Below are 25,658 nucleotides of genomic sequence, written 5' to 3' on the forward strand. Positions count from 1 at the left end.
CGCGCACGCCCCGCCCCCCGCCCCGCCCCCCAGGGCCCCGGGCCCGGCGCGCGCCGGCGCGGGAGGCGGGAGGCGGGAGGCGGGAGGCGGGGGCGGGGGCGGCGGACGCCGAGGGGGAGGGGGAGGGGCGGGCCCGGCCCGGCTCGGCCCGGCCGCCCGCGCGCGGCTGCTGGAGCGCCCCGGGCCCGGCCCGGGCGGCGGCGGCGGCGGAGGCGGCTCCGGCCTGCGGCTTCGGCGGCGTCCGCGCGCCGCGCCGCAGCCATGGCCCTGGTGACCCTGCAGCGCTCGCCCACGCCCAGCGCCGCCTCCTCCTCGGCCAGCAACAGCGAGGTGAGCCCCGGGCCCGCGGCGCCAGGCCTGGGCCGCGAGTGCGGGGCGAGCGCGGGGCGGAGGGCGGAGGGCGGAGGGCGCCGGGCCCCGGGGCGAGCGTGCCTGGGCCGCCGTCCCGGGCCCCGTGCGGGGGAGCGGCGGTGCCACCCCGGCTGGGCGCGGGGGCTGCAGCGAGGCTGTGCCGCGGGGTGGTCTGCGCGCGTGGCCGACCCCACGGGGGTGACGGCGGGAGGCCGTGTGCCGCCCGGAGCCGCCCGGACTCCTCCAGCCGGCGGCTGCGGGAGGTGCTGGCCCGGGGATGCGTGGCCCGGCGGCGGCTCCGGGCCCCTCCCCTGGCTGCTGGCTGCCTGGCTGCCTGCCGGGCCGTGTGTGCGAGTCTCGTGTGCGCTGGGAGCTCTGCTGCTGCTGTGACGGAGGCCCCGGGTGGCCCGTGGCTGTCCGAGTGTTTCCCCACCTGCAGGCCCCCGCAGGCCCGCCTCCGAGGCCGGCGTGTGGCTGTCCTCTCGGGGCCGTGCCGCTGTGTGACACGACTGAGAGCTCAGGGCGCTGCGCGACTGCGTGTCTTGTCTCTGTGTGCGGCCGAGTCTGGACTTGTTCCTCTGTCGTATCCTTCAGGGCTGCATGTCTGTGTTTATCCGGCTGCGTGGCTGGGGCCGGCCCGGGGTGTCTGGTTGCACGGTGCATTCTGGGGGCTGAGGGTGCATCGCTGCACCCTGCGGGTTTCTCTGCCTGCGTGTGATCAGGCCTGTGTTGGCCGGCTCCTTCTTGCTCTGGGGTAGATTGGGGAAGGGGGTCCTCTTGAGGCTGCAGTTGGCCTGGGCTGCACTAGGGCTGTGGCTTCCCGCAGCTGCAGGGCTGACCCTCTCCTTTCCTACTCCCACCTTCTCCCGGAGAACCGTTCATGGCCTCTGGTGTAACCTCCTATCCACGGCCAGGCTGAGTGTTGGCCTGACGACCGAGCAGTTGGGGGAGGAGATTGGGAACTGTTTAGAGAAGGGAGAGAACGCTGGAGGAGGAGCCCTGCAGGCCCAGGAAGTGGCCCCGCCAGCATCTAAGATTCAAGCCCCTTCTGGGGGTGGGGGTGGGGGGAGTTGATAACAGGAAAGGTTTGTGTGAGAGAAGAGGAGCTGGTTTTGGTGTAAGCAGCCCTGCCTGTCCTGCAGGCTTCTGGCCCCATAGCTCTTCGGCCTGTTTTGCTAGGAGCACCAGGAACACAGTCGGAGTGGCTGCAAGGGTGAACCCCCCCCCCCCCCCATATCCCCCTCCTCTTCTTCTCCAGGAGAGGCCATTCATGAGATACCTTGTCTGCAGACAGGATTCTCATAGTCCTTCCTCTGCAAGTCAAGTGCAGGGAAAAGAACACTGGTGGCTAGTTGCCTGCAACTGAGAATTTAGGCTGCGGTAGCTTTTTTCCTCTCCACACAGACATCTGTTCTCCATCATTCTGATTATGGCCGTCTTGCAGTTCACAGAATACTTCCATGCACTTAATCTCAGCTCAAAAACTGTGAAGTGGGGGAAGAGTTCAAATTCAGTAAGGGATTACCCCTCAGCCTCTGTCTTGGATTCAAAACCCCCTTTCCCTTGCGTAGCTTACACCTGATCTATTCCTGTCTGAGACACACTTTTAGAATTTTATGTTACTTTTTACCTAAGATAAGATCCACATATCACTTCACCATTTCATAGTGTATGATTCAGTGGCTTTTGGTATAGTCACAAAGTTGCGCAATCATCACCATGATCTAGTGACAGAAATCTTCATCACTTGGAAAAAGAAGCCCCACACTCCTTAGCTCCCCCATCTCCTCACCCCTATCCTGCTCTTACCAAACTATGTTTCCACTGATCTACTTACTGTTCCCATAGATTTGCCTGTTCTGTACATTGCATATGAGCAGAATCATACAATATGTGACCTTTTGTGTCTTGCTCTTGTCACTTAGCATAGTGTACACAAGGTTCCTCCATGTTGTAGCATAGATCAATACTTCATTCCTTTTTATTGCCAAGTAATATTCCATTGTATGGATGTATCACGCGTTGTTGGACATTTGGGTTGTCTCTACAAGATGTTTCAAATTATATAGAGCATTATTTTTACCAAGTGCCAGTGGCCCGGTAAACACGAGAACAAAATTCAGGCACCGTTTTTTTCCCCCGCAAAGGTTTTATTTATTTGGCAGAGAGAGTGTGCGCAAGCAGGGGGAACAGCAGGCAGAGGGAAAGGGAGAAGCAGGCTCAGTGCCGGGACCCTGGGGTCATGACCCTAGCCGAAGACAGATTTTTAACCATCTGAGCCACCCAGATCCCCCTCAGCCACCTTTTATTTCCCGTTAGATCAGCAGCATTGATGGCCCAGTGAACTAGCCGAAGTTGGGATGTTCCCTGGGAGGCGAGGTTTCATTCCAGGTGGGGTGAGGCGGGAAGAAGCAGACAGCACAGAGAGAGCAGGCACGTGCATGTGGAGTCCGGGGGCGTGGGTCCAGGCCCGCTGTGCCTCTGGTCTGACCTTCCTCGGGCCTCGGCTCGTGTGAAAGGGCTGGCTTCCCTCCTACATATGTTCTTTTTTTTTTTTTTAATTTTTATTTATTTATTTATTTATGATAGTCACACATTGAGAGAGAGAGAGAGGCAGAGACACAGGCAGAGGGAGAAGCAGGCTCCATGCACCGGGAGCCCGATGTGGGATTCGATCCCGGGTCTCCAGGATCGCGCCCTGGGCCAAAGGCAGGCGCTAAACCGCTGCGCCACCCAGGGATCCCCCCTACATATGTCCTTGGGCGTGTATAGCTTTCTTCTCTGGAAGAACTGACTGTACGTTGCCTTCATTTCATTCCCGGGAATCCCAGAGAATGACCAAGAATTAAATGTCTTTGAGGTCTGCACCCCTAAATCACTTCCTCACTCCTCGAAATGCAACTCCTCCTCTGAGTCAGAGACTTAGAGCAGCTGTTTCCTGACTCAGCCGGTTCAGCGTGGGAACAGGGAAGTCAGCCTGACCAGCAAAGCAACTCTCCTCTCTTAATTTTTTCCCCTTCCCTCCATCTTTAATTATCTCATTCGTGTCACTTTACTGTTAATCTTATCTCATTCCTTTGTGAGAACAAGCAGAAAGCCCCACAACAGATAAATCAATAACTTTCAGGAATGGACTGGAACATTGTTATTTTTGACAAACGTTCAAGGAGACTAATTTTTATGGGCAGATCGCCAGTCTCTCTCTCTCTTTTTTTTTTTTTTTTTTAATATGGTGGGTGGGGGTTGGGGCTTAGGGTTTCTCAGCCTTGGCACTGCTGATGTTGGGGCCAGACAGTTTGCTGTCCTGGGGCGTTGTCTTGTGCATCGAGGCAGGTTTAGCATCACCCAGACCTCCACCCACTAGATGCCAGTAGCATCCTCTCAAAAAAGACTCAGACCTTGCCCAGTGTCTCCCATTGAGAAAAATCTTCCCCCGTTGAAGACCACTGGGTTAGACACAACATTCTCTTCTAAGGGTGTGTGGTTGTGTGAGTTGTTTATGCTTCACTTTGGGACGGAAGCTCAGGGCCCTGTGGTCAGTGAAGTCTGGCCTGATTTTTCCATTTCTCCCTCACCGTGAGGTAGGGAGCGTGAGAACTAATTGACTGGCCACCAGTATCCACCTCTGCACCATACTGTATGTACAGTATTTTCCTCAAGGTTAGGGACCCCGGGACTCTCTGGTATACCCTCCTTTGCTGAAACTGCCACCTGTGCTCTGTGTCTCTTGCTTCCCAGGCCCTTTCATGTGTGAGTTCTGTATCCTTTTCCCATCAGCGCTGGCTCCTGCCTAGTCTCTGTCCTTGTTCAGCCTTGCATCTCTCCCAGGGATCACTGCTTTCTAGGTTTCTCTTTACTATTCAATGGGCTCCTCTGTGTGACATACAAAACATGCCAGGTCCCGGCGGTGCAGAGTTGTTGGGGGCGGGGGTGGGGGTGTATATTCTTCTGTCAGTTTTCTCATTGAAAGCAAAAAAGGAAGGAAGGAAGGAAGGAAGGAAGGAAGGAAAAGAAAGAAAGAAAGAGAGAGAGAAAGAAAGAAAGAAAGAAAGAAAGAAAGAAAGAAAGAAAGAAAGAAAGAAAGAAAGAAAAAAAAATTGCAATCGGGCCTTAAGTTCTTGGTGACTTAGATTCTAATCCTCTTGGCCTTTAAACTTTTAGAAAATATTAAATGTCCATTTCTTTCATTTCTATAAATAAACCAATAGCCTTGAAAGTTTTATATTAAACATTTAAGCCTTTTTGAGAACCACCAAGAGCTTTTGAGACCCACAGACAGGCAGGCTGCTCCTGGCCCCTTTCCATCATGAAAGACTTGCCTGGAATGGTTTTTCTTTTCTTTTCTTTTCTTTTCTTTCTTTCTTTTTTTTTTTTTTTTTTAAGATTTTATTTATTTGAAAGAGAGCGAGAGAGATCACAGAGGGAGGGGGAGAAGAGGGAGAGGGAGAAGCAGACTTGCTGCTGAGCAGGGAGCTTGATGCAGGGCTCAATCCCAGGACCCTGAGATCATGACCTGAGCCAAGGACAGACAGACAGCTTGGCCAACTGAGCCACCCAGGTGCCCCTCTTTTTCTTTTCTTTTCTTTTCTTTTCTTTTCTTTTCTTTTCTTTTCTTTTCTTTTCTTTTCTTTTCTTTTCTTTTCTTTTCTTTTCTTTTCTTTTCTAACCCATGCGTGGGGCTGAAAATGGTGTTGATCATTCAGCTGTTGCCTGGCTTGAAGGAGGAAATAGGTTCTCTTAAAATATCACCCCCCTCTCCTCTTCAAAAACGGTGTGATCCAAAACAACCCGGGAAAGTTGAGAAGAGCCTGTTGAGGAGCAGTGCCAGATAGGAGTGTCCCATCAACAGGAATTAACGTACAACACTTTGGAAGGAATGTGGGCAAATGTTGGGAAACCTGAAAATTCCTCCATGGGAACTTCTTAGAGGGACAGCAGAACGGGGTTGCTGAGGAAAGGGTGCGACCGTGTTGACACAGCCAGGTTTCCTGGACATCTGTATCTTTTTCAGACATCAGAGTAGAAAATGTGAGACTTGTTGCTAGTGGCGTCTGTGGTGTGACATTCTCTTTCTTTCTCTGTAGTTGGAGGCTGGCAGCGATGAAGAGCGAAAGGTAAACCTCAGGTAAGCTGACTTCATTTTCCTTTCTAAGTCTTTCTTCCAGTCAGGTTGGAATATTCTTTTTCCCTTCCAGAAAGGAGAACCTTCACAAGAGAAGACACCAGCGTTTTCAGTTTAGAACTTTATTTATTTATTTAAAAAGGTTTTATTCATTTATTCATGAGAGACAGAGAGGGAGCGGGGCAGAGACACAGGCAGAGGGAGAAGCAGGCGCCCTGTGGGGAGCCCAATGCGGGACTCCTCGATCTGGATCCCAGGATCACACTTAATCGCCAAGCCACCCAGGCGTCCCTCAGTTTAGAGCTTTCAAAGTTATACTGAGAGCATGTACTACAAAGGTAGTGCTTTAAACATTTGTGACTATATTTAAGTATAAATAGCTTTCATAGCGTTGTATTACAACAGCTTGAAAAGGAACATCATTGCCAGAATTCCACCACCCTTCTTGCTGTACCATTTTGAGCATCTTTTAGATACTTCCAGATTTTACTTCTGCTTAAAAAAAAAAAAATACTCTTTGTAATATGCTGCTGCTTCTCCATCCTGCTTTTGGTAAGATGTTCCTTCTGGGGTAAGCACATTGCTGATTTGAAACAGACAGCCCACCTCCAAAGTTTAATTCAAGGTGCATTTTTTTGTGCTTGTGAGAAATCTTTCTGTAGGCTCTTTTAAAAAAAAATCCTCAGGCTGTAGTTCTCAGCTGCTGGTAGACCCCAAAGGCGTTTTTATTTTTTCCTGCCAAAAATAAAGGCCTTCTTTTGGGTATTTTGTTTACAAAAGATTTAGCACTCCCATTATATAAGGTATTCTTATTATATAACATATTCTACACTAAGGCTCCAGTCTCAGGCTCTTAGAGTCTAAAAAAGTAAATAGAGTTTCAAGGATATTGTTCTTTGAGGAAAAAAGAGTTTCATCTGGTGAGGAGGGGGAAAACCAATTGGGAAAAGGAATGTGTGTTCAGAAACTGGGGTCCAGGTCCCCAGCCTGGGTGGCTTAGTGGTTGAGCATCTGCTTTTAGCTGGGGCATGATCCCGGGGCCAGGGATTGTGTCCCACATCGGGCTCCCTGTAGGGAGCCTGCTTCTCCCTCTATGTCTCTGCCTCTCTCACTGTGTCTCTCATACATACATACATACATACATAAAATAAAATCTTAAAAAGAAAAAAAAGGAAACGGGGTCCACCATTCATTACCAAGAGCAGGATGTTCTTCGGGTTAAACTCACATGTCTCTGAAGGTCCTGTGCCTTTGAGTGAAAGGAGGGAGAACGCTCACTTTTATTGTGGCATATGTTGTGTCTAAAGAGTATATGTGAAAGGAAATAACAGCCTGCAAACATCAGAGAGATCTTATTTCGATGGCTGGGGTGTTGGTTGTTCGGGGTCTAGGTCAGGTCTCAAAGACCTAGACCCCGAACTCCCAAGTGGGGGCAGTGATGGGCCGTGTTGTAGATTAGACTCTTTTGTGCTTGGCTCTCTGGGTGGAGGCAGAAAGGAGAAGTGGAAGTCTGTTTTGTGGAGGTTATTTGGGGGAGGAAGTGCTGGAAGAAGGGCTTGCTGACTGCTGTGGTGGCCATGTTAGGGACTATGTCCGTAGATGTATCTCCTGCCCCAAGCCTCCTGCCAGTGCTCACCTGGAGTGGGAGTTTCTTCTATCTCTGAGCCCTCCCCTTTCAAGGCTCTTGCCCAGGAGATAGTATTCAGCTCTCTCACATTGTCTTTGGGGCAAATAACTTTTTTTTTTTTTTTTTCAAATTGCCCTTAGTTAACTGACAGCATACTGTTTTGAGTTGTTTCAATTTTTTTAAAAAAGATTTTATTTATTTATTCATGAGAGACCCACAGAGAGAGGCAGAAGAAGCAGCAGGCTCCCTGCTAGGAGCCTGATGCAGCATAGCACTTGATCCCAGGACCCCAGGATCACGACCTGAGCCGAAGGCAGACACTCAACCACTGAGCCACCCGGGTGTCCCGAATTATTTCAATTAATAACTCAAAATAGCAGTGATGTGAAAACGTGTGTGCCCTTGCGGCTAAGAAAAGGCCCCTTTCTCTGCATGATTTGGAGCTGGAGAGGACTTCACAAAGGGAACGGAAGTCAGCTCTGTATATTGCCATATTTAATCCTCTCAACAGCACTAGGAGGGAGTTTTTCCCAGCTTACAGCGGAGGGACCTGACACCCAATGTTGCACATGGCAGGTACTAAATTTCAAGCTAGGCTTCTGCTCCAACACCTGAGTTTGCCATGGGATTTTCCCCCCCTCCCAACCCCACCCCCTGCCAGCCTTACTGAAGACCAGTGCAGTGGTTCAGTGGAATCAGCTGTCCCAGTGTCCAGGTGAGGGAACTTGCCTGAGTTACTAGGTGGTCGGAGGGAGTGCTGGGGCCTGGATCAAGTACCCCCCGCTAACTTGGGATGGTCCCCCCCTCCCCCATGTGTGCTGACCACAGGACTCCCTTGTTACCACCTCCTGCAGGCCTCCCATGCCCTTGTGAGCCCTGGGAGACCCTGGGCTCTGAGCTCGTCCTACTTGGTTCCCTTCTCAGTCCCTTTTCCCCCACCTTGACATTTACTCCCCATTTGTAGGCAGATGATACCATCTGGCTTTCTAACCCTTGTAGCCACACTGGAGAAATTCTGGTGTTCTGGTTAAACTTTGATTGAAACTCATTCACATCTGTGTGTTCATTTGTGTTTGCAAGCCTCAGCTGTCCAGGCTTCTAGAAGAAGAAATAATGGAATAGTCCATTGCATTTCCTTGCCTGGGAGAAAGGGGGTTTCTCTGTGCTTCTCATTGGTTCTGAAGAGTTGCCGGCAGGCAGAAAATCTGGGGCTAACAGGATATTCCTCTCTTCTCTCCCTTCTGTCTCTACCCTTAATTGAAACTTCATATTTTGGCTCATCCAAGGAGTTCTCATCGACTCAGCAGTAGCCAGGAAATGGCCGAGTCACATGGGTGGGTCTTCTGTGTCTCAGTTGCTCTTCTTTCCCACCTCCCCCTGGTGGCACCATTGCTCAGGTCCCCATACCTCCTGTGTTCTGTGTCAGGCCGTCATCCCATCCACCCCTGCTTCCTGGCCAGGTTTTCTTCCCCGCAGTCAGATGGATGCAGTCTTGAAGCACCCCTGTGCTTCTTGCTGTGGTTCCATCTTTCCTGCTTTCTACCTTGCCCCCTGTTGCTGCCCTCCCCCCAGCTCTTGCACATGCTGTGTTCTAATCCCACTTCTGGGCCATGCTCTTTCTTGAAGCCAGGTTCATTTTCCATTGGCCCCGGTGCTCACAGCCAGCACAGCAGTCCACCCCCAGCATTTGTGACTTCCCTCTGTCTGGAGAGTAGCTCTTAGATCATCTTTGTGGGCCAGGTTCCACACCTGCCTTGCATGGCACCTACATGTGCTCTCAGCCCTCACATTGGTGGTGCTTCCCTTGGGGTCTGGGCCTTAGTTCTCTGTCTGTGCATGACATTTCAACACTTTCAGTATGGTGACTTTGTTCTGGCCCTGCAGTCAGTTGCATATCCATATGGGAAAGAGTGAGGTGCCGAGGAGACAGCGTGGGATTTGGAGCCAGGCAGACATAGGTTCAAGATCTGGCTCCTCCCCTAGCGGCTGACCTCTGTGACTTACTGCCCTTCCGAAGGTCTTTCTCATTCCATTGGCAAAATGGATACGACTAGGACCATTTAGGGCCGCGGAGTAGCTGGGCCGGAGCTCCTCACACAGAGCCAGGCTTATAAAAGACCAGAAGAACCATCGCCGACGTCTGGTCATCATAAGATGACCGCGTTAGTGTTAGTCCATAGCCCAGACTTACAGACCTTGACTTCCTGTGGGTGTGGTGTCTGCTGTGTCCTGCTGGGCCCCTGTGTGACCTGCAGCAGCCCCGGTCCTTGTACCAGCAGCATCCTTGTAAGATGCAAGTAGGAAGGCACTGTCTGCGAATCAGGGTTATAATGCAGACAGTTTCTCTGAGGGCCTTCCAGGAAACACCTCAGGAGCAGATCACCTCGTGACCAGAACGAAGCTGACTGATGGAGAGCAACAGAGACCTAGTTCCCTGTGTCCTTTCCCCTGCCCTCCGTATGCACAGACTGTCGCCGGTCTCCAGCAGTACCCTTCTGGAAGCTGTGCCGTTCAGACTGTGGGAATTGGTGAGCAGATGGCTTTGCTGGCAGCAGCTCCTGGCTCCCTTGCCATCCTGGGAGCTGCCCCAGGCTGGCATGAGACGTAAGTGCTTGTGTGCCAGGCAGGGCCCTGGGGAGTGAATATGGTTGTGTGGTTTCCAGAGGGTGGATCAGGAGTGAATGTTTTTTGTTGTTGTTGTTTCCATCTAGAGTTTCCAAGTCAAGCGTATGAAAATGTTCATTAGAGTTCTTTTAATTTTTTTTCTTGCCTACCCAAGCAAACATTCGGGCCAAGGCGGCAGGACTTTGTCTTCTCTGTTTTATCTGGTGTCCGGGGGTAAACTGTAAACTCCCTGCGCCTCTGCCTTTCCCTCCATGCTCCCTTCCCCTTTGGATCTTGACCTTGAATTCTCCCTGGAGGACCTACTTTCCTTATAACTGCCTGAAATGTGGTTGTGCCTTACGTCCCTCCCCCACAGCATTGGGGTGGGGTGGACGTGGGTGTGTACTTGCTCTGTAGACCCTGCTTCCCCTGCTCCATTCAGCACCCCATCTGTTATGCCTGTCCACTCTTGGGGTTCCTCTCTGCCTTTCTCAACCAATGGTTTCTTAGTCTAGAGTTTTTAGCTCTGGTGATAATCTGTCCAGGTAAGTCCTGCCAGGGGGCATCAAGCATCCCTTGCATCCCAGCTATGTACCAGATCACTGTATTGGTTAGCAATTGCTGTTTGGGGTAACAAGTTACCCTAAACCTAGCAGTCCAAAACAATTTCTGGTTATCATCTCACAGTTGCCAGGGTCAGGAATCTGGACATGGTTTAGCTGGGTCCTCTGATTGGGGTCTCACATGGGTGTAGTCAAGGTGTTGGCCACGGCTAGGGTCTTATCTGAGCTTCTGGTTCTCATCCAGGCTTAGGTCATTCTTGGCTGAATTCCTTTTCTCGCAGCTTTGGAGGTCATTGTGGGTTGCTTCTTCAAGGCCAGCAGGAGGATCTGCTGCTGTGGAATCTTGTAATGGAATGCAATCACAGGAGTGACCGTCCCGTCCCCTTTACCGTACAGTGTAATCTGAAGGGAGCAACTGTCCTGTCCTATTCCCTGGTCTCACCACACTCAGGATAAGGGCTCACCCAGGGTACCTGCAACTGGGACAGGGATCTTGGGCCATCTCAGAATTCGGCCCAGTTGCCTCAACCTGTGGGAGTTCTTGAGATGCCCCAGCCTGTGGGTACATTACATAAAGGTGATGTCAACTGGGAGATGTTTGGTCCTCAAGGGAAGAGGACTGGAGTACCAGTGATCCCTCAGGGTTTGACCATCATACCAGTGAATGCCACATTCTTTCTGCTCAGCGCCCACACACTTTTTCTCACTTTCAGGTTTGGCATCTCTTGGATTCACCCCCACTTTGAATATTTTGTCCTCTGAAATACCACCTGCACTGATCCAAGTATCTAAATGTCCCCCACTAGCAGAGCTAGCTGCATAATTTGTGGGGCCCATATAGAATGAAAATTATGGAGGCCTTTGTTAAAAAATGGTTAGGAATTTCAAGATGGTACAAGCAGAGCTAACTAAGCATGAGCCCCGGTCCTTCTTGGCCTCAACCCTCACAGCACCTGGCACACACTGGATGGGCCATCGACTTTTCTGTGTTCTTTTTCACGTGGAAGAACTCAAAAGTGCTTTTGGATGACATACAGAATGCTAAGGACAGAGAACCTTCCTTCCACTTCCCCCGGCAGTTTGGCAACAGGCGCACAGAAGTTGCAGTACCCCCTGTCCTTACCTGTCTGTGTATGAGCCATTTATTCAACAGATACTTACTGGGCACCTACTATGCACCAGCCATTGTTCTAGGGGCTGGGAATCTAGTGGCAAACAAGGTAGATCTCTGCCCACATGGCTGACATGCTGTGGGGGAGACAAGGCAGTAAGGGAGATGAACAAATATGTTAATAGCGTCTTAGTAAGTGCTAGGGGGAGAAAGTAAAATGGAGATGGAAAATCTGGAAGGGAACCTACAAACACACTCTGTTCTGTGAGTCGCCAAATGTGAGTCATTTCATTTAACCCACGCAGGCATCCTGTAAGGAAGGCAACATCTTGATTCCCCTCCTCTGGATTAGAAGAGTGAGCTTTGGAGACGTTACCTGGCCTGATTTCATGCAGTACAAAGTGGTAGAGGCTCAAGGTCCTATGAGCAAGGTTCCAAACCCGGTGCCTGCACACGGTAAACAGGAGCTGATACTGTCATCCCCCCAGGTGCTTGCCCAGTGACTACTGGGGAAAGGGGATATACTACCATTCTCTCTCTTAGTGGGGTTTGGGGTAGGGGGGGTGTCCTGCAACTTGCTAATAAGCACACAGCTTACGGTGGGACCGCTAGGGTCCAAGCAGCAAGAATGGGTGTACTCCTTCCTCTCTGGCTCCTGGTGAGAGCTCTGAGCCATGGGCAGAAGGGCTAGTAGAAACGGCTCTTGAATTTGGGGGGTGAGGACAGGTTTTGAAGGCAGAGACACGGAGCCACCCAGGCGTCCCTCTTTTTTTTTTTTTTTTTTAAGATTTGTTCCATTCAGTTTAACTCAGGTGTTCTTCATGGTGTGTTGGGACATTTGATTTTCAAATCAGAATTTTCCTTTGAGGGACACCTGGGTGGCTCAGCGGTTGAGTGTCAGCCTTCGGCTCAGGGTGTGATCCTGGGATCCAGGATCGAGTTCCACATCGAGCTGCCTGCATGGAGCCTGCTTCTCCCTCTGCCTGTGTCTCTGCCTCTCTCTCTCTCTGTGTCTCTCATGAATAAATAAATTTTTAAAAGAAAAAGAATTTTTCTTTGGGACATGTTAAATTTATTGTTAGAAAAACTCCTCCTTGAGTGAGGACAAATAAGGACAGAGGGAAAGTTAATTTGATTCTGTTGGAACTTAATTAAACTTATTATTAAGGTTAACTTGAATTTTGCTCAGAGTCTAGTAGGTTCATTAAGCTTTCAAAATACAGTACTTAGGCTTCAGAAGAATGCCATGGGGCCCTGGTCTCCTCATGCACTGAGTGCATCAGGAGAGCATGTGTACACACCGGGAATGCTTGAGCCAGTCTTGCTTTATGGTTGACACTGGTACCAGCAGTCACCCTTGTGGTAAGTGGAACAAAGCTGTGAGAAAGAGTCAGAAAAGCTAGGTTCTGTCCTGAGAGGTATCATTTGTTGTGCAACCTTAGACAGGTTACTAGACATTTCTGGGCCTCCACTTACTCCTTTGTCAAGTGGAGATAAGATGAGATGGTGGCTCCCAAATCTGAAAATGAGAGTCCTCAGACCCATCCATCTTGTACTATGTTACAGTGTACTTCTTTTCCTTCCCTGTCGATTTTAACAGATTGCCCAGTCTTTCTCTTTTATTTCAACACTGAGGTCAAGGTCATATATTTGTAGGGCATCTAGTCAGGTCAGGGTTATGGTCTGACCCTGATATGGAGAACAATGGTGTGGCCTCTGGGAGGAAGTGGACCCTTTGCTCAGACTCATCTACTTCTCAGCAGAGCCCTAGGCCAGCCACGCTTCGCTGTCAGAAGCCGGCTAGAAAGAAAAGACTCCAGCCTTGGAACTTGCCTTTGGCGCACATTGTACTGTGGTCAGACCTCTGGATTTGGACAGCTTATTAGAAAATTCCTAAGACTAGGAGAATATCCAAAACAAGTCGTTCTGCTTCAAGGAAGACTGCAATAAGAAAACAGGATTAATCAAAAGAGGATTAATCAGAGTCAGGAGGAGCCATTTTCAAGGCAAGCAAGTGATTGGGTTGGGTTGGGGCATGATTGTGAGTCCCACTGTGGGGTGGGGTCAGTACCATGACAAATCTCATGCGGGAGGTAGTGCACCATTGGGGAAGCCAGCTGGCCCACCCACTGCACCCCCAGAATCGGAGGAAGATGGCAGGCTGTCATGTAAATCACAGAGGGCTAACAGGCAGGCCTGTGCCCAGCTGGATCAGGGCCTCCAGGTCAGGGTACGGCCCTTGGCACCTGGCTGCCTGTGTGACTATGGTCTGGGGACAGCCACCTGCCCTCCCCGAAACTAAGGAAAAGTCTTTCTCACTCTTAGGGACCTTAGGGAGGCTTAGGGAGAATCTTACTGCATGTGCAGAGCCCTTGCTGATACTGCTAGACACATGGTAGCTGTTTGTTTGGGGTTTTTTTAGCTGTTATTTTCATTGATGGTAGTGAGTGCCAGTTCCTGCAGCTGCCTGTCCTGACCTTCCCCTCCAGAGATTCCCAGTTCCACCACAAAAGACCAAAAGGTCAACCAAGTGGAATTCGAGAGGAGAAACCACCAATGTGTGACCTCTTTCCCTCCCAAGTTCTACTGAACCTTGTACCAGACCTTTATCTGGGGAGCATCATATCTTGTGATTGTATCTTGTGTGCCTTTATTTTTACAGATTTGTTTTTTTTTTTTTTTTTTTTTTACAGATTTGGTTTTTAATGGCTACTTTGAAGTTATTTTTAAGAAGATTTTACTTCAAAGAAGCAGTTCTGTGTTAGAGAATGTCTGATGCTTTCGCTGCTGGAGGCCACCCTGCCCTGGCAGGAGTTAACTCACAGTCAGGTCTTGGCAGGTGTTTGGCAAGAGTTCTTGAGGTGTGTTTCCCCAAATCTGGGCCTAGCCGAAATTCCCACAAGGTGGGATGTGGTTTGGAGAGGGCCAGGCCAGCTGCCCCCTCTGGATATCACTTGTCATTTCCCATATGTTCAAGCCCATCTGTCCTGTGCCTGGTCTGTTGCAGGTGGAAGTTTGGGAGTGGCTCTTTAGGTTGGGGTTGAGGCATTGAACCATGAAGCAGGAGGGCTCCCTAAGGAGCCGGCTCTAGGCCTCCGGCACCCCTGTGCCAATCCCATCTTGTAGGGTGGGAGGGAGAAGTGTCTCTTGTGAGGCAGCCTGGTAATGGAGGCAGCTTTTTTTATTTTATTTTATTTTTATTTTATTTTTTTAAGATTTTATTTATTCATGAGAGACACACAGAGAGAGAGAGAGAGAGAGAGAGGCAGAGACACAGGCAGAGGGAGAAGCAGGCTCCATGCAGGGAGCCCAACGTGGAACTCAATCCTGGGTCTCCAGGATCAGGCCCTGGGCTGAAGGTGGCACTAAACCGCTGAGCTACCCGGGCTGCCCTGGAGGCAGCTTTTGAATTATTTGCTTTATTTATCAATTCAACCAACATATAGATATTTAGTGTGTATATATTGGGTTCTGTGATGAAGGCTGGATGTTCTTTGTTAAATAAAAAAAAAAAGTCCTCACCCACCATAGGCAATGTGCGTATGCTGTGTCTGCCATGGTTTTGTCCAAAGGGGATTTGAAGCACCTTATAAAATTCTTAGAAAACAAATATAATTTAAAATTAATGAGAAAAGTGGGACATAGGGAAAGTAGAGGAAAATAAGATGAAGCCAGGAAAGGATTCATCTGTGGAATGCACAGCATATCCTTGGTACAGTTAGCAGACCGTGGCACCAGATGTGACTTTGAGCTTCCTAGTAGTCAAAACAAAGAGAGAAACAAGATCAGCTGTGTGATTCCTGCTATTCCTTAAAATACTACCAAGTCAGTTCCTCTGAAGAACTCTTCCTAATGGACACTTCTGGGTGTTCATAAGAAGACCTAATGTGGTTGGGTGGATAAGCAGGTTGTCTTGGATTTAGCCCTGAGGCCTACAGAGGGAGCTGATGTTACAGGCCCGGCCCACCAATTAACCTGGGTATTTGTGGTCTGGAGAGGTGAGGTCAGCGGCAATACTCAGTGCCAAAGCTGCTGGCCGCCCCAAACATTGAAAACAGGATGCTGAGTCACATCCTGCAGGCCTGTAGCATCCTGACTTCATGTGCCCTTCACAATGGGAGGCTCGCATGGGCAGGTTGGCCTCCTGCTGCTGTTTCAGAAGTATGGTCTCAAGCAGGAAAATGCTAAAATTAGGTTTTACATGGGTCAGGGCTGTGTGTGCACGAAGCCCTCAAACTCTGGAGTACACAGAGACCAGGAGGAGCCAGCAGAGCAGTTTCCCATCATTCGCTACTGCCTCATGCACAAAGCAAGGCTATCTCCATCCCGGGAAATGCAGAGAGGGAAAAGCATTCTAAGACTGGTAGAGATCTCCACTGGTGAGGGTAAAAAAGTCTCCAAAAGATTGAAGAGGAAAGCTGTGAAGTATGCCAGTGGCAATGACTGATAAAGTAGTCTGAAAAGTTTTTATCATCTGCTAATAAAAGTTACAAGTAGTGTTTTCCCAAAATCCAACCAACTGGACATTGTCCCCAAAATTTTTTAGATTTTGAAACAATATAAAACTTACAGGAAAGTTTATAAAATGTAGAGCAAAGACAGCACAAAACTTTTTTCTGAACCATTTGAGAGTCAAGTTGCTGGCCTGATGCCTGTCGTCACCCTTCTGCATACAGGCAAAGACCTACAAAGCAGACCATTGGCCCTTGACCCTGACTCATTACCACCATCCCACCCTCAAGGTCTGCCATTTGACTCAATAACCTCCTTTGTAATAGAAGGGTCCAGTTCAGGATTGCATGTTGCTTGTAGGTGTCCTGTATCTCCTTCATTCTAGCGCATTTCCCCCATCTTTCTTCAAGTCTAATGAACGGGATACTTTTGCAGGGGATAGGCCTATCATTTTGTAGAATGTCTCTCAGTTTAGCTTTGCGTGGTATTCTCTGGAGATTAGATTTGGGTGGTGTATCTTTGGCAAGAATAGCACAGAAGCAATACTGTGTATTTCTTGAGTCTCACTGGGTGGCACATGATTTCATTTTGTCCAGTTTCTGGTGACGTTCACTCTGGCATCATGGTGAGTTTTGTGTGGCTTCTTTACTATATGATTATTCTTTTCCACTTTATCATTCAGAGGTATTTCTTGAGGGCGATACTTAGAAATGATGTTAGTCCCATCCCCCACGTTTATTTATATCTGCAGAGACTCATGTTTGTCTGTTTTACTCCATGGTTTATAATCCATTGGTTGTATCATTGACTTCAAAGTCTCTGACTTGGTCACTAGGGTCACATTTAAGCTGGCTTCTGTGACCCCTGACATGTCCCTGCCATCCTTCAGCACAGCCTTGCTTTCAGACACCAGATGTTCCAGACCTCAGCTCGTACTTTCTGTGCCCCATGCCTGGAATCAGTCTTTTGTTCAAGGGGCCCTGATTCTGTATAGTGGAGAATGGAATTTAGAAGGTGTGCTTATTACTGTGGGAGTGTTCCCCCACTCCGGCCCTCTTAGTGGGCAGAATTAGGAAATATATGTATATATGTGCACATGTGCACACACACAGCTGCATCTCTAGTTTCTAAATAATTTTGGGAACCATGGGTTTGGACTGCTACGTTCCTCTGATCCAACATCTCATGGTTCCTTCTCATTTTCTCTCCCTATGTATTTGTAGCTCCCTTCTCTGACCATCAGAAACGTATTTCCAAATTGTCCCTAATACATTTGCTCGTTTGACGGGTCTCCCTGGCTCTAACCAGCTTCCCGTCTCTGCAACCACCTCTCCTCTGCTTAGATATCATTCCAGCTCTTCTCACCACACCCCTCCCGACTCAGATGCCTGCCTGGCTCTATCCTCCAAATGGTTTTGAGTCTGAATTACTGGAGAAGAGAAGTCAGCATTTTTAATGATGCTTTTCTGAGGTCCAGTACGTCAGAGTCCTACTCTTGCACTTTGGGCCATGTGAACATGAGTAAGCAACTCAACGTCTCTGAGGCTCTGTTTCCCTCAGAGATAGACACCAAGAACTAGGTTCTTAATACATATAAATTGCTTAACATGACAGTCAGCAAAGATGTTCACTGTTAGCATTACACTCATTGAGTGCACACTGCCTTTTGGGCCCTCGGAAATCCCCAGATGGAGAAGTCCTCATCCTAGTTGTCAAGACACTCATGGTGAGGTGGAGAACTCAGTTGTGTTGTTCAATGCCCTTGGTTGCCCAGAGGACCTGACCACCAGGTGACTGTATCTCTACTTAGAGCCTTTACGTGGTGAGTCTTAGGTGGCTAGTGCATCCTGTGGGTGGTGAGCACTCTGAGCCCCGGGTGCTCAGAGATTACCAAGGAGAGTTAGTCATGTGGTGCTTTGAGACTGAAAAGGAAGCCAGCTCGGTGAGTTTGTTTGTGAGTATTTACTTAGAATCTACTGTATGTCAGGTGAGGAAGGAGCTTTAGAAAATTACGTGTGTTCTGGCCCTGTAGTCCCACTGTGAAGTTCAGATACACTGACGTGAGGATAACTGCACCATAAGTTAGTAGTAAGTATGTCTGGAAACATAGGTAGGGAACCAGGGGCCTCAGGTTCCTGTCACTTCTTAGGTATATGACCTTGGACAATTGACTTAAGCTCTAAGCCCCAGCTTCCTTACCTGCAAGAAGAGAGAAGGTGCTATCAGATGTTAAAAAGGAAGAGCCACAGCTGGCAGCTGGGGAGGCAAGGGAGGGCTTCCCAGAGAAGGTGTGAACGCTGGCAGGTGGGCACGAGGTGGGGAGGCAGACAGGAGAGAAAGAAAGCAGTGAGCTGAGGCCAGGGTAGAAGATTTGATGAAGACGACCGCACAGAGAGAAAGCAGAGAACGTGTGGAGTATGGGAGGAACCGTGTACAAGCTAGTACGAGGAAGGTTTTTATTATAAATCAGTTTTTCTGATTTTTTTTATGAGCGCCTTGAGGTCAGAGAGCGTCAGCTGAATGAAACTGAGGTTAGCAACATATAATGGCTGACTGTAGCTACCAGAGAAAGCTAGCAGAAGCAGGTTGGACTCTACACGTAATGTGTCGTTGAAAGTTCTGGAGCCGGGAATGGCCTCACAGGAGCTGTGGTTAGGACCTGTATGGTGGATTAGAGGCCAGAGGTCCCTGCCCTGACTCTCAGCAGGCGGAGAGCTCTTGAACCTCTGCCGTCTCCACTAGAGCTGCTTGCCGCTTGCAGCTCATTAAACTTGAATTGCATTAGAAGAATAAAATGACAAATTCAGTTAATCAGTCACACTCACCACACTGTAAGCGTTCAGGAGGCGCCTGTGGCTGGTGGCTCCTCTCTGGGACAGTGCAGGTAGAGAGTGTGTCCCACTCCATTGCAGGGACGTTCTGAGAACCCAGCATAGAGCCAGGCGTGCAGCAGGGGCCCAGGGGTGAGGTGGGTGTTTTGTGGCTCCCCGGGACAAGCAGGGCCCGAGCTAGAGTGATGACTGAGGGACCGGAGAGGAAGTTTAGGGACCGCTGGTAAGTTTAGGACTCAGCACCCAGTGAATGTGGGATGGGGCTGCATACCAAAAAGAATGGGCGAAGGACCTGGGACCATTGAGATTATCTGTCCTTGGAATTTTTGCGTTGTTTCAAAAACATTTCCTCCATGTGCCTGTTATTTCTGGCTGGCTATGTTGTCTTTGCTGCCACTGCATTTCCAGCACAATGCAGCCTTTGTGGCTTCTGCCCTCCTAAGGGGGCTTAGATCCTGGTATCCCAGATGTTCAGAGGATGATAGCACTAGTAGGAGCTTCTAAGGGCAAGGGGGCCTGAGGGCTCTTGGGCGGGGCAAGGATGTGGGGCATGAAGGAAGCATCTGAAGGTTTGGAGAGCCAACTCCAGGCACATCATTTGCAGTCTTTCGTACACAGGGCAGGGGCAAAATCCTGCTTCTGCGAACTTTCTGGCATATTCCTGGTAGGAGCTGCTTGCTCCTACCCGTTGATATGAAGGAGAGCTGTGTAGCTGGCTTCGGAGAATGTCTCTTACAGTTTGAAATACTTATGGACATTCCTTCTCTGTGAGAAAAGCCTACGCCTTCTAGCCAAACAATACATGCCCCAGCAGCAGAGACATTTGTACCGAGCCCTGCCAGCATTTCTTGCCTGTGACCCCGTTCCCTAAGTAGAATGCCCTGCAGAGCTGGAATTTCCCTGTCCTCAGCATTATGAGTGTAGGAGAGCATTTGGAGAGCTCTGGCCGGTAGGTGTTCAGATGGGTTACTTGTTTCCCTGTGCTCTGAAGAATGGTATTTGGGACAGGGCCGTGCCAGGGGCACTGTGAGGCATAAGTGAAGAAGGACAGGGCCTTGGCATAACTCTGGGGTCTTGGTGACTTTTGAACATGAGTTCAAAAGGACTTGAGGGAGAGCAAATAGCAAGTCTTCCATCTTTCCGTCTTCATACTCTGCTTTGCTGGGAGTGGAGTCTGAATCCATGCAGACCCCCACCAATAGGGGTTTTGAGGCAGAGCTATATCCACCCAGCTTTGCCCACCGTTTCTGGTGCCACAGGTTAGGCCGTCATGCCCTCTGACCCGGGCATCCTGCAGCAGGGGTGCCAAACGTGGAGCTTCTCGGTCCAGTTCTGCCGCTTTGTAGACATGTGACCGTAGACAAGTCATCCCCCTTCTCCGTCTTGATTCCTTCAGGAGAAGAATGAAATTGTAAGAATTAAGTGAAAAAAAAAATGGAGGGGCAAGCTCTCTGAAAACTGTAGAGCACCATTCAGGTTAAAGGTATCATTAACATTTTATCTGTTTGTTTAAAACAACATTCATTGAGTACTATTGGCGTACTGAGCATTTGGGTGCTGAGAACTTATGTTGACGGGGTGATGGCTCAACTTTAGGCCCAAGGTTAGGTTCTTAACTTTGCATATTCTGAAACTTGAATGTTATTAGTATACTTAGGGATGGTCAAGTTCTGAGAAACCAACTTATGCTAACTAAACTCACACGGAACTGACTTGTAAACCAGAACAGACATTTATGAATTCACAGTGGGGCCTTTTACAACAGAGACCAAATCTTCTCTGTTCGTTATGGGGTATGTCTAACATAACTCCCTACTCTCCTGCTCCCCACTCCCCTCTTCTGCGTTCACTGATCCTTGCCCAGCTTGGTGTTGTTTTTTCCAGAGAGATCTTAGAAACCCAGGCTGTGCTGGGCGCCCATCCCGTGTATATGCATTTGTGCATATGTGCATGCGTGTGCAGCGCCCTATATAACCCTCTTCTGTGGAACCTGCTGCATCACATTACAGTTATTATCCTACATCTGTCTGACCCCCTGGAATGTTATGTCGCTCCAAGGCAGGAGCCATGTCTTTTATTTCCTCATTCCCAGGACTTAGCACTGACCAGCAAATATTTGTTCATCTAAATGGAATTATTATTTTTTTTTAAGATTTTACTTATTCATGAGAGACAGAGAGAGAGAGAGGCAGAGACACAGGCAGAGGGAGAAGCAGGCTCCATGCAGAGAGCCCGATATGGGACTAGATGGGGCTCCAGGATCATGCCCTGAGCCCAAGGCAGGTGCTAAACTGCTGAGCCACCCAGGGATCCCCCATCTAAATGGAATTAATGGAAACTCCCCTCACGAGCATTCATTGGCTTTTCTGTGGTGACAACTTTACATTCGTTGCTTCCCTCCCCCCGCCGAGTTGTCATCACATTTGCTAGACAAACCACAGTCCCCTCAGCCATCACTGTGCAGGGCTGAGTGAATCGAGAGTTGATTTCCCCATAGAAGTAGTTCAGTTCATTTCAGACAGTCCTGTCAGTTTGGGATTCTTTTCAGAGCCTAATGCTTCGGGCTCCAATTCTCTGATTTTGAATGAGATGGAGCATTAGAAATACTAAAATCATTTCATTTAGTAACTTTCTGTTTTCTCATCTGTAAGATGAGAATGATAACGTCTATTCACCTTACCTGGAAGAGTTTCATGAAGATCAAGTGCCTGACGTTAGCCAGAATGCTTTGTCCACAGCAGAGCCTGTCCCAGGGCTGATGTGTCAGTTTTGTTACTGTCATTTCGTATTATAATGTGGGGCTGCCTTTCAGTGGTCAGGACCCTGTGACTGAAGGGTTTGGTAGAAGATGGGCCCGTGCATTTATATGCTAACCTGTTTGGCTGCTTCAAGGAGCGTATTATTTTTTGACCCAGCAAGATCTTCCCTCATTGCACCGAATTGTGTCTACTCTCTTTCTGAGAGGGCCCTGCATTTTTATGGGTGTTATTTTTCACCAGCAGAAGACATTGATTGCATCCCTACTGTAACCATACTGTGTGACACCCATGTCAGAAGCCAGTTTTCTGTGTCTTCTGTTATGAAGTTCAGGGGTTCTAACTCTGCATCAGGAGCAAAGCTTCCAGAACTTCTTAAAAAGCAGATGCCTGGACTTACTTCAGACGTTTTGCATTAGAATCGGCCGAGGCTGGACCTGGGCATGACTGTTTTAGAAGTATTTTTGTTTGTTTGTTTGTTTTTTGTTTTAGAAGTATTATACGTTCTTCAGATGTATAGCCAGAGTTGGGAATCGGGCAGTAGTATATTATTCTGTGGTGTGTTTCTAAACCTCACATTTCTGTTTTTCAAGGAATTGTGTTTCTGAGTGACTTAGCACACACCCAAGCCACCCGAACATAGACCCATTCCTTAAAGCGGTTGATTATTTTTACCTTTATCGACACTTGGGCAGGCTTGGCTTCACATGGTACTCCTCTGCCTGCAGATATTTGGCTGTTGAAGATGAACAGAGCCCTGTAAGTGAATATCAGAACAAACGTGTGGTAGCACATAAATGAGAGCCCAGGAATAGGGATTCCCAGTCCACTGCATTTTATTTTATTTTAAAGCCCAGTATGCCCCAGAACCACTAAAGGAGTTGGTTAAAAATAAGGTTGTCCCTAGAGACTGTGTTTCAGGAGTTTGACCGGCTTCCTTCATTTGTCATTTGGAAAAAATGAAACCTGGCCTACAGAGCTGTGGGAGCTGGACACCACGGTGTAGCTGCGTACCTGGCACAGTCTTCTTCTGCCGCATGGCAGGCACTCTGCGGATGACAGTGCTGTTGATAGGAAGCCTGCCCAGAAGCTTGACCAGCATGGCTGTGCTGCCCACAGAACTCCTCCTCCAGATTCCCATTTAGTACACAAGGACCAGATATCATGTCCCGCCCCATGGCTTGTGGTGGAGGCAGTGGGCAGGGTGATTGCGGTGGTGGTCCCCCTAGGCCTCCTGCTCGTCCCCAGGGCTGGTGGGAGAGCTCTGATGCCAAGTCTTCTCCTGGAGTCCTGTTTCCCTGAATCATGTCTGCTGTTCTTCCTTCGCACGATGCTTTCATCTACTGGGGAAAAAGGGCTGCGGACCCTATTCTGACTTCTCAGTGACATTTGCTTAGCGTAAGCAAAGCAGCCACCCTGCAGTTAGCCACGGGGGCAGGCAGGGACAGAGGTGACATCAGGGTAATGGCTCTGATTCTCATTCGGGACTCATAGGGACGATGGGCACTCTAGGGCTTACGAAGCTGGGTGTGGACCAGAGACATTTGGGTCTAGTCCCAACTTGTAAAGATTATTATTATGCTCCTGGGCAAGCTGTAGTTTCCTCCACTGCAGAATAATTGTAGTATGTGTCCCACTTAATCCTCTTGTGAGGATTAATTTATCCTTTAGAAGCTGGGAGAAGCTTCCAGATGAGGCCTCGCCAGGAGTCTGTGCAGTCTGTGAAGTGTTCCCTCCTTCACCAAGTGTTCCCAAACCCACCAGTTAGATGCTTTCCCCTTCCTTCTTCCGAACACCAGCAGGTCTCCTTTCTTTGGGTGCTTATTTCCATTCTGCCTTGCATGTGGCTATTTGTGGCTTTAATTTCTTTCATGGGCCAAAAGAAGCGCTGAAAACATAGTGCCCACTGGCTTCTGCTCTGCGGGTTTCAGGGTCTCGTGCCAAACTCTTGGGGACCGGGACCTGCTTTACCTTTGCAGCCAGCCCTGGCCGGCACCCCGAGCCTGTGGTTCTCAGAGTCCCTCCTGTGTGTGCACCCGCAGTTCCCTCTACCTGGATTCTCCCCCCACTTTGCCTCCTCAGGCAGTGATTAGCATGACTGACGAATTTTCAGGATGCAAAATGCTTTGACGACTTGGGCTAACTGTGGCAGCTGCCCACGGTCACCGTAGGGTGAACGGGTGGCGATTTGACAGAAATAGGAATCCTTCAGTCTGTCAATTTCAACCAGAATGGGGTCCTCACTGCTTTGGGACTTGTTCTTTGGTGGCCAGCTGTTTTCCCTCACAATTTTCTACACACCCTGGTGCTTGTTCCTAAGGCCTGCAAAAAGCCGTAGGAGTAAAGTGATTAGAGGAACTTCAGCTGTTTTGCTCCCTCTGAATGGCCCTCTTTCATCTGGATATGCAGGGACAAGGGCCTTTTTAAACCCAAATATCAGGGGAAGACAAGAGTCCCACAAGGGCCATTCGCTCTCTGGGTGGGAACATCATCCGGAGCTGAGGATTCCTGCCTGCCTGCCTGCCTGCCTGCCTGTCTGCCAGAGGACTCAGGCCCCTTCCTTCCCTTTGATCATTCTCCGGAGGGAGTGCGAAGCAGGAGCTTAGGAGCAGTTAAAGATGTGAAGCCAGCTGTCATGAACCTGTTTTATTTCACTGACTTCTGCGTCTCCCTTCAGCCGGCTCACAACTTGCACTCTTCAGAGGTTTCCAGCCCAAATTAGTACGTATCCCCACCTGATCTCTCTCTTCCTACCACGTATCGATTTCTGGGTGACACTGGCTGATTATGCTTGGAGGGCTGGGGTGTTTTGAGGAGCATCGTTGGAGGTTTTCATCTGTCCTTAGTGCTGGGTAGAAAACCCTAATCTTTTGTCCTCTCCCGAACTGGGCGGTGACCAGTGTCTGAGAACATATTTGTATTGCAGAGATAAAAGCATTGGGGCGGGGGCAGGGAGGGCCCAGGCTGAACTTGTTTTTACTCTCCCAGCAAGATTTTTCTTAAAGCAGTGGAGGAAAACAGTTCAGTTTTATTTATCTAGGTCTAACTTTTCTGAAACTTCAGTCACACACACTTTTTAAAGACACAAGCATTTTGGGAGAGAAGGCTGGTTTTTCTTTAGCGGGGAGGTATGGTTTGTGGGTCTGTATTTCCTTGCTCCAAGAACCTAGTTGAGTGTGCCATCCCCAAAATGGACTTTTTTTCTTTTTAAAGATTTTATTTATTTGAGAGAGAATGATCGGAGCTGGGGCGGGGGGGGCGGGGAGGAGAAGCAGAGGGGAAGGGAGAAGCAGACTCCCTGCTGAGCAGGGAGCCCGATGTGGATGTGGGGGGTTCATCCTAGGACCCTGGGATCATGACCTGAGCCAAAGGCACACACTTAACCAACCAACTGAGCCACCCAGGTGCCCCCCCCCACAAAATGGATTTCTTAAAGGACATCCCCATGGCAGTACCCCAAGACTGGCAAATCACGGTACCACGCTTTGCTGTGTTAGAAACCAGGCACAGAGAACCCTCATGGAGCCTTGGCAGCAGGGGTTAGGGGGTACTGGAGGGGAAACGGTGTTCTTCTCAGCCTCCCAGAAGGTGTGTGAGGCTCAAGGCCTAGAGTGAGCTCACAGAGAGTATCTACATTTTGTTTTCATAAATCCTATGACTGCCCATGTTTCACAGCCTCTTGGCCCCATATGCGGTTACTCTCATCCCAGACGCAGGGCGGGCTCACAAGCCTGGGGCAGATAATGTGCTTTGTGGGCTTCCCTGTAGCTCTTTACAGTAAACGCTTGTGCCTGATTGCCCTGAGGGCAGAGGCAGTGTTCCAGGGCGCAGTCCACATGGGCCCTGACTTCATGTGTAGATGGGGGACTCTCATTCTTTATCAGTCACAGGAACACAGAGGAGAAACTGGCCTTGTAAGCAATCACGGGGTAAAACCAGCCTATTCTTTTTTGCATTGTTCTCTTTTTTTTTTTTTTTTTTTTTTTCCAAAGGAAATGTAAGGGAAACCAAGGGGAATTTTTGCCCATGATTTTCAAGGCAAAGGTCACTGTTAATGGCTGGCTGTTTCCAGAGTGTTCAGGCTTCTGGTCAATAGGGATTTTTTTTTTTTTTTCCTTTTCCCTTTTTCTTTTTTTGTGGGGAGAGAGGACAGTGAAGGAGAGAATCCTTTTTTTTTTAAATTTTTTTTAAGGAGAGAATCTTAAGCAGGCTCCACACCCAGCATGAAGCCAACACAGGGC

The 25,658-nt window shown here is 49.2% G+C and overlaps 1 protein-coding gene across 4 annotated transcripts in view; it reads left to right on the plus strand.

Annotated features, from left to right (window-relative positions):
- The first annotated feature begins 219 nt into the window (after positions 1 to 219).
- Positions 220 to 25,658, plus strand: part of SSH1 (slingshot protein phosphatase 1) — a 61,798-nt gene continuing 36,359 nt past the window's right edge. For 2 of the 4 annotated variants that reach the window (XM_038575429.1, XM_038575430.1), the window contains exons 1-2: positions 220 to 330; positions 5,436 to 5,476. In XM_038575429.1, the coding sequence (XP_038431357.1) occupies positions 262 to 330; positions 5,436 to 5,476 (110 nt within the window). In that variant the 5' untranslated portion in view covers positions 220 to 261. Of the gene's footprint in view, positions 331 to 5,435; positions 5,477 to 13,167; positions 13,385 to 14,071; positions 14,240 to 25,658 lie in introns of those variants that run through there. The other 2 variants (XM_038575427.1, XM_038575428.1) reach the window with 2 other exon arrangements.

This window comes from Canis lupus, chromosome 26 (genome assembly GCF_011100685.1).
Source record: "Canis lupus familiaris isolate Mischka breed German Shepherd chromosome 26, alternate assembly UU_Cfam_GSD_1.0, whole genome shotgun sequence".
Taxonomy (NCBI): Eukaryota; Metazoa; Chordata; class Mammalia; order Carnivora; family Canidae; genus Canis; species Canis lupus.